Below are 14,085 nucleotides of genomic sequence, written 5' to 3'. Positions count from 1 at the left end.
TTTTTGAACTCAGTTTGCCAGCTTAATTAATTGATTTTACAATTGAAATTGATTTGGAATTATATTAGGTTGAGCTTTATCACCTTGAGTTGCTGGCGAGATATTTGATAAACGGTAAAAGGACAGGTTTACTTTATGCTCATGTACTTGTGTTGTAAGCACGTGACTCATAATTCGATAAGTTTCTTCCTTTCTTGTTGATCGGACTGAACGCCTTCGTAGTATATTGAGATGCATCTCTGGTTCGTGCTGGTCGACCCTCGGCAGGGTACACACCACTTTGGATCGGACCTTACGACCTCGTCATAATCGTTCGTAATACCGTTAGGAGTCCGAATATTCATGAGATTCCCCTTTGATTGAGACCTGACACTTCTATAGTATTCCTTATCCGTTTGAGATTGCACTTAACATTACTGATCTGTTGAGATAGCACATGAGATTTGAGAGATTTGCATCATTAAAAGAAATATTGGAGAAATATGTGACTTACATTTTTTACCTTATTGTTACTGTTATGTTTCTTATCTGTTATAATTTATTATACCGTTTTATTTTACCACTAGTAAGTGTCGATGCCAATCCCTCGTCACTACTTCTCTATGGTTAAGCTAGATACTTACTGAGTACGCATTGATTTACGTACTCATGCTACACTTTTTTGCTAAATGTGTAGGATCTAACAGGTTCATTTGGTGGTCATCTAGCGCGTAGGCGTAGCTGCTGAGGGGACTTTGTAGTGAGCTGCTTTCTATGCTACGCACTGTAGCCCATCGAGTCTCCATCTTATTTTTTTACTTTATTCTGTCTATTCTACATTTCAGACAGAAGTTGTATTATTATTACACTCAGACGCTCTTGTGACACCCGATTTTACTATATTCTAATGATATTTATGGATTCACATAATATTGTCATCTTTTATTTTTATATCTTGTTAATTATGTATGTACTTATGATCTTCCATGCATAAACTTCTTCACGTAATCAAACTTATGATTTCAAAAGTAATAAAATGAATAATTATTTAGATGATTCACCGTTGACTTGCCTAACGACTACGTTGGGCGCCATCACGACCTGCAGTGAGTTTTGGGTCGTGACAATCGTATGGCTTAAAAATTTAATACCCTTATAGTTGTTGCAGTTTTAGATATTCCCCTTGTTCTTGTACAACAAAGTCATCATAGTCCACCTCAACTATTCAGGCATTTTCTTCCTCCAAAAATGATGTTGAACAACCTAGAAAGCCATTCCAAGCCCGCCTTACTCATGCTCTTCCAGAATTCCACAAGGATCTCGTATGGCCCGACCGCTCTACCCCTACTCATCTTGCGCATAGCCACTTCAACCTCTCGCACTCTTATGCATCTATAATACCCAAGATCTCGATACCGCTCCGAGTACTCTAACTCACCCAACACAATGCTCTTATATCCCTTTTCATTCAAGATTTTATGGAAGTACGACTGTCATCCCTGCCTAATTTGTGGCCCTCCAACAAAACTCTACCCTGCTCGTCTTTTATGTACCTCACTTGGTCAAGATCACATGTCTTTCTCTCTCTCACCTTCGCCAGCCTGTACAACTTCTTGTCCTCGTCTTTGTCCCCAATTTATTCATATAAACGCCCAAACGCCGCGGTCTTAGATGCATTAATCGCTAACTTCGCCTCCTTCTTAGCTTTCTTATACCCCCTCCCTATTATCCCTCCCCCCTCTCTCGTCTATGCTCTCAACTAGCTTCAAATACGCTGCTTTCTTAGCTTTCACTTTCCCTTGAACCTCTTTGTTTCACCACCAGTCTTCTTTGTGGCTACCAGAGAAACCTTTCGAGACCCATAACACCTATCTCATTGCTTCTCTAATACAATTCAATGTCATAGTCCATATACAACTCGCGTCCTTGCTAATCCTCCAAGCCACCATAGCCAGCAACTTCTCCCTTAATTCATGGGCTTTGTCCTTAGTCAATGCACCCCAACTGGCCCTAGATAGACTAGACATAACCCTCTTCCTCCTCCTCCACATGATCTCTAAGTCCATAACCAAAAGCATATGTTGGGTCGTAAGCTTCTCACTCAGGATGACCTTGCAATATGTCCATAAACCTCTATCACATTTTATGAGGAGTAGATAATTAATTTGGGTCTTGCTCACCATAATCCGAAAGGTTATCAGGTGCTCCACCTTCTTCAAAAAATACGAGTTAGCAATCACCAGATTAAAAGTTTTAGCGCACTCCAGCAATGAAGTACGTCCTCCGTTTATATCTCCAAAACTAAAGCCACCATGCACACGGTCATACCCCCCCTCCCAGACAACCTCCCAATGTGGCTGTTAAAATCTCCTCATATAATAAGATTCTCGGTGGATAGTATACCCCGCATCACCCATCTAAATCCACATATAATTGCCTTTTACGCCCTCGTCCAAACATACCTGAGGCGCGCAAGCACTAACTATGTTCAGAGTACACCCTCCCACGACTATCTTATTGGTCATCAACCTGGCATTCACCCTCCTAGCCTCAACCACTAGCTCCCTCATATCCCAATCAACTAAGATGCCTACCCCGTTCTTCTCTCTCACCCTTTCCGAATACCACAACTTAAACCCATCAGCCTCCTGAGCCCTGCTCCCCGCCCATCTAGTCTCCTGGACACAGGCTATCTTAATCTTCCTCTTGTGGAGAATATTTGCTAACTCTATAAACTTTTCTAAAGTCCCTATGCTCCATGACTCACTCTCAATCTAGAGGATCCCTTACCCTCTACCACCTGCTCCTTGAGGACATGACCTCACTCTATCATAACTCGCAGTGACTACTAGACCAGCAAAAAGCTACAATGAATAGACTAAAAAGTAACCCAAATTATGTATTAACTATAACACTAAAGTTATCGGCAGAGACACATAAAGGCAGGAAAGTCTAACTAAATACAAGTTAAAACAAGATACTGTAGATGTAAAAGAGATAGAAACAAATAAGTTTTACAACATATCCAACATTATCAATTTAGTTTAACTATATTATTAATGTTAAAAAAATTTAATATATATTTTTCTTTCTAGGTTTCATATTTAAATAAAAAACTTTAATAATTTTTTTGATAAATATTTGAAATCGTTTATCCGTTTAAATAATACACATACTAATTGTAAAATGAATATTAGTATTGTCTTTTTTGTAATTTAACACTCACAAGCGATTCTTGTTGCTTTCTTGAGCTGAGGGTCTCCTGGAACAGCCTCTCTGCCTCTCGGGGTAGGGGTAAGGTCTGCGTACATATTACCCTCCCCAAACCCCACTTGTGGAATTATACTAGGCCGTTGTTGTTATTGTTGTTGTAATATGTTTATCAATTATACTTAGAAAAAGGTTCTTAAGTATACATCAATATACAATGATAAAAGGTTTAAGTCTTATAGATAACATCCCTTTCTTATTTTTCCATCATATATACCTTATGTAATAATAAAACTTAAAAAATGTAACCAAGTCAAAATACTGTTTAATATCAAAGATTGAATGAATATTCCATCATAAGTTATCAAGCATTCAAGGTAGTTTACGTTATTTAATTTGGATATATACACTCACAAAGAAAATGGATAAGCAAATAAATACAAGCTAATGCAATCCATCAGAAATTAGAGTTTTTTTTTGTTCCATCAGCCTCACATGCCAAATATACTAATGGCGAGAAATAAATTAAGTTGCGGAAAAAACGGACTTACTATATTTAACAACGAGCCTAATTTATAACAGCGAAAAAGGAAATAACATTTGAAGGATGATCAAATTTACAAGCAATTTTTGAATTCAAAGCATTGAGAGTCTTGAAACAAAGCCAACGAGAAGAAAATGAAGTGGAGATCACAAAACACAATTAGCTTTGAAAAAAAATCGTGGAAATTTGTTGGAATTTGCAAGAAAAAATGGTACAATTTTCGTCGTCGTTTTAATTTCTAAATTGAAAAGGCATCTTTTAGCCTTTTGGAAAAATCAAACATCCTCTTATTAATTAACTCGAAATTGCGATGTATTCCATTATCGTTTAAAATTTGATGATTTTTTCATTAGGGTTATATGTTTCTAAAAACCCTATTATTTCTTAGTTAATAATTAGATTCCTAGCTATTTATTATAGTTATAGTTTTATTGTATATATATGGACAGATTATAAGTCCCACAAATGACAGTGGATCCATTATTGGAAAATGGAAGTGTAAATATAAATGTACAATCATAGTTATCATGTGTTGCCTTATTATAGTATTGATTTGATCCATTTTTGAGCTTCTTATGCAAATGAATACTGGCAAATCAGGCAAAGGACAAAACCTTTAAATCGTTGAATGGATTCGACTTCATTATTTTCTTGGGTTTTGTACTGTTTGATGTTTTGATTAGAAGGTTGTTGACTGCAAATTACTTTGGAACTTAAATAGGAAAAAGGGATAAACTATAATTAAAGGGAGGATAGCATGGGAACCGGAACCTAAACAAGTTTCATGGATAACTACCCAGTAAAATCCCATAAAGTGAGGTCTGAGAAGGGTAATGTGTACGCAGATTTTACCCCTACCCCAATAGGACAGAAAAACTATTTCCGATAGACCCTCGGCTCAGAACTTACCCAAGTTAACCCACTTTATATATAACTTGAGATTCTTTTTTCATTCCTTAATCCAATATTAAAGACCTACTTCTAATATTCTTTTTTCCCCTTTCTTCTTATCTTTCATACAAAAACAAGCTTTAGTGTGTAGTTCATCAAATGTTGACTCCATATAATCACAAAAGCATTGTGGCCTCAACTACCCAGTCATATTCAAAAATTTAAATGATACAGAAGAATATGAGTATGTCGTTGTAGTATTAGCACAAGACGCTACCATATTTATATGTTACGGCCATCTTTATACTCATCTTTTCAATTGAAATGAGCAAAGTTCTAAATGCTTTGTCCATGAATAACAAATTTAACTTTTAAGAAATTAAGTTATCGTTACACCAATAAACGTTCTATATTTGTCATGACTGGTGAGAAATCCTGTGATTGGACACACACTTTATGCTCCTCATTTTTTGCGTAGATGTTGTTAAATTTTTTTTAATTGATTTTAATTTTTACTTTTTTTAGGTGTTTGGATTTAGTGTTCCAATCGAAAAAAAAACAATAGGAGTTTAAAACTTAAATTTGAAGTAATATGGAGTACCTAGATTTGAATTAAATTTCATATCTTGTTTTTTTTTAACTTGTTAGTTGTTTGGGTTGATTGTTCTTCTTCTAATCAATTGGAAACATCAAGAGAAGTACAAAAAAGATGATTTGGAGTAGATTTGAAGTTTTGAACTAAGTTCGAGTTAAATTTCAGAAAAGAATCAAGGAAAAAGACGAAGTCAATTTTTGTATAATAGTGTATTGTATAATAATATATATGGGTGTATAAATACCTCTTATACATTATTAAACACTTTATATAAGCATATGTATATTTGGGTTGTAACTCAAATTAAAATTATCATTGACACAACCGGCTAAAATTCGGGCGGGTTATATATGTTTGGGTCTAATTTGCCGCCTCTACCACTAGGCTATTATCTACCTCTATTTATAACAAACTGGCAATGCTCAAAAGCTTAAGTATTGTTCCCAGAGACCCGATTGATGAAAATTGAAATGACACTTTAGTGTTAATATATTAATATCCTTTTCTCCAAAAAAAGGTCACATAATATTATAATAATAGTAAGTAATGAATAACATACTAATTATAAGCAAAACAATTTGTGCTAAACTGTAGTTTTGTTTGATTTTGAGATGAAAAATAAAGTAGTAATAAGAGTTTTCTTAAAACAATATGATTTAATATGCTCAAACACGATATATTACAACATGACATAATATTCTTTAATATTGACGGCAAAATAAATACAAGTACTACAATTAAGATGTTGAGTTGTTACAAAAAAAAGGTTATCAAATACGAGATTTGAGAAACGATTTCACGTTTTACTTCTTAATTAATATCTAATTATTATTTAAAAGATTTTATTTGCACATAACTTAAATAATTCAAATCATAATTTAACATAATTTGTACTATATGTATATCATGCGCGTACTAATACTTTCTTTAACAGTAACAAAGAGAAAAAGAAAAAAAAAGAAAGAAATACAAAGAGGATGACTGGATGGCATTGGGTGCATATTTTTAGAGTTGTGTTTGGATATTGATATAATTTTCGATTTTTTTTTAAAGTTTTGTGAGTAAAAATTTTGAAAAACAACTATTTGGAGATTTTTAAATTTTCGAAAATTTCTAAAATACATTTTCAAGTAAAAATTAGAAATTTTATGAACAAAATTTCGGAAAAAAGGAAAAAAAATTGAAAAAAGAAAAAAAAAATTATATCCAAACGGACCTTAAAAAAATTATAATCCAGCTTGAGCCTGCGAAAACGTTGGAAACAACAAAGAATGGCCAAAGCCTCACTTTGCCAGGCTGTTCCCACTCTACTAAAATCTCAATTTACATTTTAAGCCTCCACTATTCAAACAAATTTGATAAAGGAAAATATCATTATAGTTATCTTTTCAACCGTTTTTAGTTAATGAAAATATTGAACTTGCATAAATGAACTGCTTGGAAAAATCAAAGTGGCAATCTTGATCAGCCCCCTCGTGTGTAATTAGTTGTCATTATGATAATTCCACTAGGAAGATCATGGCAATCATAAATATTAGTAACAATCTAATACTTTGTAATAGCGCAATAGTTTGTGATAGGGTGCCAGTCAGGCCCCAATCCTCTGTACGCGTTAACTAATTATTAATATATATTATCTTTCTGACCGCCCTCCCAAAAAAAAAGAGAACAATATGCATTTGAAGTTAACTTATATTTATTTCTAATTAATAATGTTCTTGGCATCAAGTTAATTAACATGTTGAAGACATGAGTATGAGATTTTTTTTTCCTGATGTCTAAATTATCTTTTGCCCTATTTTATACGACATAATTGCTGTTGGAAAAATTATGTAGATATTTTATTTGACTATATATTTTTATATAATTTTTAAATATTTAAGGGATAAAAATAGCTTATAATAAATTTGGTAATTGAGAGAAATTTTAAAAAATTTCACCTAATTTTTTTAAAAAAAAGGGCAATATAAAGTCAATGCTAAATAGATTACAGCTATTAGTTGGAAAAAAAAAAAGAAAAGATTACAGCTATTACAATGATAATTTATGCTACGAAGGGTAAATTAGTAATTCCACTTCAACACCTCCAGACACCCCGCAAGGCATCAAAACGCAACCGGAGCAAACCCGCGCCCTACCCCCCCACCCTCCCCGTTCTCTTCGGAAAACCCAGATCTGAAAAAGGTCCTCAGTTCAAAAAAATTTCAAACCCAAACCCTAATTTTGCCATTCAAAACATTAGTCCGATTGGAATCAAGCTCCACAATTGATCCGGATCGAGAAATCCTCACGCAGCTATGGGGGATTTCAATCTCGCACTCGTAATCGTTGCCATAGTCGTGTGTATTCTCGTATTCCTCTTCAATATATACCTCCTCGTCAATTACCAGCATCCCGATGATGCTAATCAAGCTTATTTTCCCAAATTCGTCGTCGTTTTGGGCCTCTCAATTGCTGCCATTTCGATCCTCATGTTGCCGGCCGACGTGGCGAACCGGCAGGCTTGTCGACATGCGATTTATAACGGCGCGTGTAATCTCACGCTTCCTATGAAGGATCTATGGCTTGCTATCTACATTGCTGATGCTGTTCTTGTTTTCTTCATTATTCCTTTTGCTATGTTCTACTACGAAGGCGATCAGGATAAGTCCGTTTTATGCTCTATTTCAATTTTTTTGATATTGTTTGTTGTCGTGATGTTTTGACCTTTTTTTTTTGGTGCAGGACTATTGGAAAAAGGATTAAAAGTGCAATGTGTTGGGTGGTGACCACAGCAATCGTGTGTGCTTTGTTGCTTGGAATTTTATATGGTTAGTTTTTCAAGTGACTTGTGTTGGTCAGACTTGTTGACATGTATAATATGCTGTTGCATTTCTACCTTTTGGATGCTAGGGTCATGTAGGGTGAGCTCGGGGCGAGTCAATTTGGATTGAGAAATGTCAGAATTTAGGTACAGAGATGGGGATTGTACATACCAATCAAAATAATCAATTAACCATAATCGAAAATTAGCTGGGTTGGGTCAATTAATTATCTGTATCCATGCCCCCAGGGCTTAGTTTAAGTGGCAAAGGTAGGGACCTGTGAATTAGGTCACAGGTTCGAGCCAGCTCTATGCGAACTAAGCCTTATATTTAAGCCAAGAAAGGTAGAGGGGTGGGCCCATTATCCCGAGTTTCAAAAGCTGCAATTCGTCCTAAGGGTTTGACCCAGACAGATTTCTTTGTCAATCAAATAAATCTGTATCCATTAAATGTAAGAGTTAGACTATAAGGGTGTTTGGATTGGCTTTTAAGCTGGTCAAATCAGTTTTTAAGCTCTTTTTAGCTTTTTCAGTGTTTGGCAAAGTCAAAACATGCTTATAATAAGTTTAAAACTGCTTAAAACAAGCCAAAAGCAATAAGCGAGGCAACCCCAACTTATTGTTTTTTGGCTTAAAAGCTATTTCTGCGGAAAAACCACTTTTTTTAAGCCAATCCATTTTATGGCTACATTCGAGCTACCCCAACTCTTCCTTTATCATGGCTTGAACTGACAATGCATTGTGAAGTTCACAAAGGAAAGTTAGGTCAAATAACTACTTTAGTGGTCTAATGAGTTAAATGATCAGCTAACCAAGGAAAGCTGGTTGTGTTGCTTCACTGGTGATTGGACCTCACTATTATGTGTCTATCTTAGGAATTATTACAAATTCTTCAGCTAATAGGTTTTGCTGATGAGTTGTTGACCCCTGATGATGTTGGGGAAACATGAAGAGATATCTGAATGCCATTTATGGTTATTGTGTCAAGAGTTAAGTTCTCTGCCGCTCTAGTTTTTATTTATTTTTATGTTAGATCTTGATTTTCCCACCTTGTGGGATTTCACTGGGTTTGTTGTTGTTAGATCTTGATTCTCTTTAAAATACACCAAGTTGGTGTTAAAAACTTACATCTGGTTTTGTGGCTCAGTCACGATCTTCCCATAGATTTTCCCACCCTTGCCACACTAGTTTTTGTAGTTGCTTCCAGTGTCTAGTTTGACATACTGAATTGTGACTTTGTGCGAGATTCCACAACCTCATGGAATTTTACTTACGGACACCTTAGAAACAAGGGGGTGGGGGTGGTGATGATCATGTTCTCGCAGGTTATTTAAGAATTTTACTACCACTCAAGTAGCTTAATTTTTTTTAGAATTCTTTGGGTACCTAAAATATTTTTGCTGGCACCTTGCTCTCTATATTATGCAATGGGGAACATGTTACTTTCTTCAGGGTTTATAGTTTTCTATGTCAATTTGGTACCTTTTTTGCTTCTAATTTTGTGGATTTCCGTTGCTCATTTACCCCGTGTTTTTTCCTCTTCTGGGATAACTATACCGAAGTGGCTGTTTAATTGCTCAAATTCTGTTATTTGAGTTTATTTATTACTTTGATTTTATCATTCAACATGCTTCTTCTGCTATCTTTATTTACCCATCTTTTGAATAATCCAGGGCTTGCTGGAAAGGCGGACTTCACTGTAAGACACCTATCATCAGCCAACGCTCCCTTTCCAAATTCATTCAACTTTAACAGTGGTCAACAGTGTATAAACGGTGCTCGACAGGTTGGTTCATATCTAAATGTTTCCATTTGTTAGTTTGATATCTTTTATCTGGTTCTGAAGCTGCCTTTCTAATTCTTGCCTTCCATTGTACCAGTGTTCAGCGTATTCTGCTAATGCTTCCTCTGAAACAACCTGGACTATGCGTGCTACTTTTCCTGAATATGTTGTTGCTCTGGCTACTATTGTCGGATCTGTGCTTTTCACGGTATGCCAATGCTTAAACTTTTAGACACTTGAATATTGTTATTGTTTTGATGAAGACACTGGTTGTCCAGTTCTTCAGTCATTTTCGTCTTGGTAGAATGCAAATTTGCTGTTGATATAAATTCTTTTCGTATAAGGGTGGTTATTTGACCATGAACATTTTGTTGCCTCCTTGTTTAGTTAAGGGGGCTTGGTAATCTGTCCTTGTCAGGTTGAGGAGCGGCATTAGAGGGTAAATAAGGGAAATCATCTCCCTGATATACATGTTTGGTACTGACATATCTGGCTTACGTTATATCTCCAGATTTTTGGTGGTGTTGGCATTGCTTGTCTCCCATTGGGACTTATATTTTCGTTCATCAGGCGTCCAAAGGCTGTTATTACACGATCACAGTATATCAAGGTACTTTTATGTCTCAGCAGCTCTTGGCATATATTTTCCTGATTGAAAGTTTAAAATAAAGAAAGATATGCATGCTGATAATGCTTTACTTTGATTCTGTAGGAAGCTACCGAGCTAGGTAAAAAAGCAAAAGAACTGAAAAAAGCAGCTGATGCACTTCATCAAGAAGAAAGGAGTGGAAGTAAGGGAAGAAAATGGCGGAAGAATGTGAAGGCAGTCGAGAAGGTCTATGTCTTCTTTATCATGGGTTTTCTAAATGTTCGTTTCATTTTAGCACTGCAATAAATAGGCGGACTTAAAAATGGAATGTTTTAGACAATAGATGGAAATATGTAAACAAATTGTACTATTATGTGAAATATATAAACAACACTATCATGTGATCCGTGCATTTCACTGTATAATCATTGTAGAATATCTAAGAGAATTTTTTTGAGAAAGGTAAATATATATCTAAGAGTAAAACACTATGTTGTCTTTTTATAAAATTGAACATGCTATAAATTACTTGAAAATAGCATACGTGGCAAATCTGTCTTTTTCATATTCTTTTCCTACTTCATGTACAAAGTATTCTGACTCCTTTTAGATATATAAACATTGTTTACAATTAGAAATGAAGGACTTCACTTTACCTTCAAAAAAGAAAACACTTGAATGATGGATGACAAATTTAAAAAGTCTCTAAGTGGCTGAAGGAATCTACGGAGGCTAGAGGAGAACGGAGGATAAATTTTGGGAAGTTACTGTAAGGATATTGTACTCTCTAGATCCAGAAACATATGAAGAATTTGGTAAAATAATTTTATTTTTTGGTGTATTTGCCAACTTAAATCCCTTTATGCATGAAAAATATTCTTATTTGGAGACTACAAAAAAGTATTATAAACCACAAACTATTTTTAAAAAAGTTGTTAAATTTTGAGGGATTTCCGACTGAAGATAAAGCTGTTTAATCTGCGAATTAACAAATAAATAGAACTTTTGTTAAGTTGAGTTTGCACCTGTCCAGCAAAGTGACAGAATAAACCATGCTCTGCTACTTTATAGGATGTATGGATAGTCATGGTCTGTGTATGCAGGTGGCCCTCCTCTTGATATGCATGATCAGCTTGTTCTTTTAATTCTGTTTTGAAGTTATTTATGATTTTATTTCAGACCTCAACCAATTTTTATCACATTTATCATAGATGTTTGATGAAGAATCTGATTTTTTCTTGTCTGATAAATACATTCTGGGAAATTCTAGTTTCTTTATGTGTTAACATGATATTTGTTCAACTTTACTTTACCTTGCAGGAGGTGCTTCTTCTTGAAGAGGATGTCAAGGCTCTAGAGGAGATGTACCCTCAAGGTGAAAAGGTAAAGAAATGATGCTTTTATAGTTGGTCAGTTCCTTCCTGCCAAAGTTTATTTCCAGTGCAAACAAATCTGATAGCCTTCATTTTTGCAGGCTGAGACTGCTTGGGCAATGACAGTACTAGGCTATTTGGCAAAACTCATCCTAGGCGTTTTAGGGTATGTGGTGGTGTTATGGAAATCCTAATTTCCGCTAAATCTTTTGAATTAATTTAATGACAGTTGATAGTTCTGTGTTTTTTGGTCCAATGTAAACAGGCTGATTGTCTCTGTAGCTTGGGTTGCCCATATCGTAATATATCTTCTGATTGATCCTCCACTTTCTTCTTTCCTTAATGAGGTTTTCATCAAACTTGACGATGTTTGGGGTACATTCAACCTTTATCTCCCTTTTCTTATTAGTTATGTGTGGTCGCTAATACATGAATTATGATGCTTATTTTTCTGTTAATTCTCCAGGTCTTTTGGGCACTGCAGCTTTTGCATTTTTTTGCTTCTACCTTCTGCTTGCGGTGATTGCTGGAGCAATGATGCTTGGCTTGAAATTAGTTTTTATCACAATTCATCCCATGAAGTAAACATCTTCTGCTGTTTGAATTTTGCTTTATTGATCTGTTTGCTACCTGCGTTGCTCCTCCCTCTTCCCTGTCTCACTTTTGTGCTGGACCACTGTTTACAGATGGGGAGCTACGCTTATGAACTCCTTTCTTTTCAATGTGGGCCTCATTCTTCTCTGCTCTATCAGGTAGGATTAACACATAATATTTTCATTGATCTAACAACTGATCTTAATGATGAATATGTTATAAATGCTTAGACCGCGGATATGGTTTAGGTTATGCCCATGCGAGTAGTAAAAGTCTTAATGTACCAGCTACCATTTTAAATTTATAGGCAATAGTATAGTTACCGTTTGACTGAAGTGATGGAGGGAGTAGCATGCTAACCCAGGACCTCCAAGTAATTGCTAGACACTACAAAAGAAGCAACCTGCTTCTTGGATGGCCTTGAGGGGAATTATAGTTGTTGTCTTGATCTCATTGGGTTTAGTGGTTCTGGACCATTTACTAGTTACCACTATATGTAGGCAACTGTAGATATGAAAGCAAGAACTCCTCCAGTGGCTATCCTGAAACTTTCCTGCTGAATGTTATGATCAGGCACTTGCTAAGAGGGCTCCATTGCTCCTTATTTTTAAATCGAAATCAGCTAGCTTTTGTTTTAAAAATAAAATAAAAATAGCTTTACTTCATTGTTGGATGATGGTTTCATCTGTTAAATACTTTGCTGAGTCGGTAGGTGGTGTATTTTTGAGGGTGCTAAATGTATGTTTACTTAGTTATCACGGTTTTCTGAAAGCACATTAGCCACTCTGCAGTTATGGATTAATAATGAAATTCTTCTGCTTCCACTTACTGTGAAAGTTTGGTCATATGATCCTCTTGTCTTTCTGTGCCTGCAGTGTCATTCAGTTTTGTGCTACGGCGTTTGCATACTATGCTCAAGCCACTGCAGCTCAAGAAATATTTGGTCACAATCTGCAGTCACTTCGTGGAATAAAATATTTGTACAAGTAAGTTACTGTTATGCCTAGATTTTTTCGAAGAACTGGTTTTTCCTACTGCAAGAATCGTTTTACGAATGGTAAAATGTGTCATTGCAGGTACAATGTTTTTCAAATTGGATTCATCGTTTTAGCTGGGCTGACATTTGTTTACTATGCTGCATTTGTAAGTTCTTCACTGTCTGACATCTCAATATGTGTTCTTAAGGTGGAGGAGAAATTTAATTAGTTCTCTAACTTTACAGGGGTGGAGAAGGAAAAAGCCCAGCGGGAGGTTCCAGCTTTCCAGTTAAAAGTATAGCAGTGCATGCATCTGACCAGATCTGGACTTACTCCTTTTATCACTAATGTTGAGGCATTAAACCCTGGTGTATGTTGCCTGGTTTTGTTTTATATTATTGTTGGAGAAGAGGTAAACACCATCCGTCGTTAAATTTGATTTCTGCAGTGGAAGTTGGGTGTTGGTGACTCTGTACTGCTGCTGCTACTGTCCTTGCTGATTTTACTTTAGTTTTTTTCCACATTCTGTATCTATCATTTGTTTGGTAATGTTTTCATTCGTTTGGGCATGTAGTCATCTGAATCTTGGGCAGCTGGTTTGAGATTTGTCCTTGTTGTATCATATAGTCTGTCATATACGAAAATTCTTGAATGCTTGTATATTTATTGTAACATTTTTTATTTTGATTCTGAATCCTACCGTCCTCTTGTTGGCTGCTTCGTTTTTGGTGGAGATTGATCAGAAGA

At 35.5% G+C, this 14,085-nt stretch overlaps 1 protein-coding gene across 1 annotated transcript; it reads left to right on the top strand.

Moving 5' to 3' along the window:
• The first annotated feature begins 7,293 nt into the window (after positions 1–7,293).
• LOC107832552 (LIMR family protein At5g01460) lies at positions 7,294–14,032 on the top strand. Its single transcript, XM_016660416.2, has 14 exons — positions 7,294–7,866; positions 7,944–8,029; positions 9,696–9,808; positions 9,903–10,013; positions 10,317–10,415; positions 10,518–10,640; positions 11,715–11,777; positions 11,869–11,933; positions 12,033–12,142; positions 12,234–12,348; positions 12,454–12,519; positions 13,237–13,347; positions 13,438–13,504; positions 13,584–14,032. The coding sequence occupies exons 1-14, from the start codon at positions 7,517–7,519 to the stop codon at positions 13,629–13,631; spliced, it is 1,527 nt and encodes a 508-aa protein (XP_016515902.1). The 5' UTR covers positions 7,294–7,516; the 3' UTR covers positions 13,632–14,032.
• The last annotated feature ends 53 nt before the right edge of the window (positions 14,033–14,085 follow it).

Source organism: Nicotiana tabacum, chromosome 10 (assembly GCF_000715075.1).
Source record: "Nicotiana tabacum cultivar K326 chromosome 10, ASM71507v2, whole genome shotgun sequence".
NCBI classification, from domain to species: Eukaryota; Viridiplantae; Streptophyta; class Magnoliopsida; order Solanales; family Solanaceae; genus Nicotiana; species Nicotiana tabacum.
The sequence above is the reverse complement of the archived record's forward strand: the minus strand, read 5'-3'. Positions and strand labels throughout refer to the sequence as shown.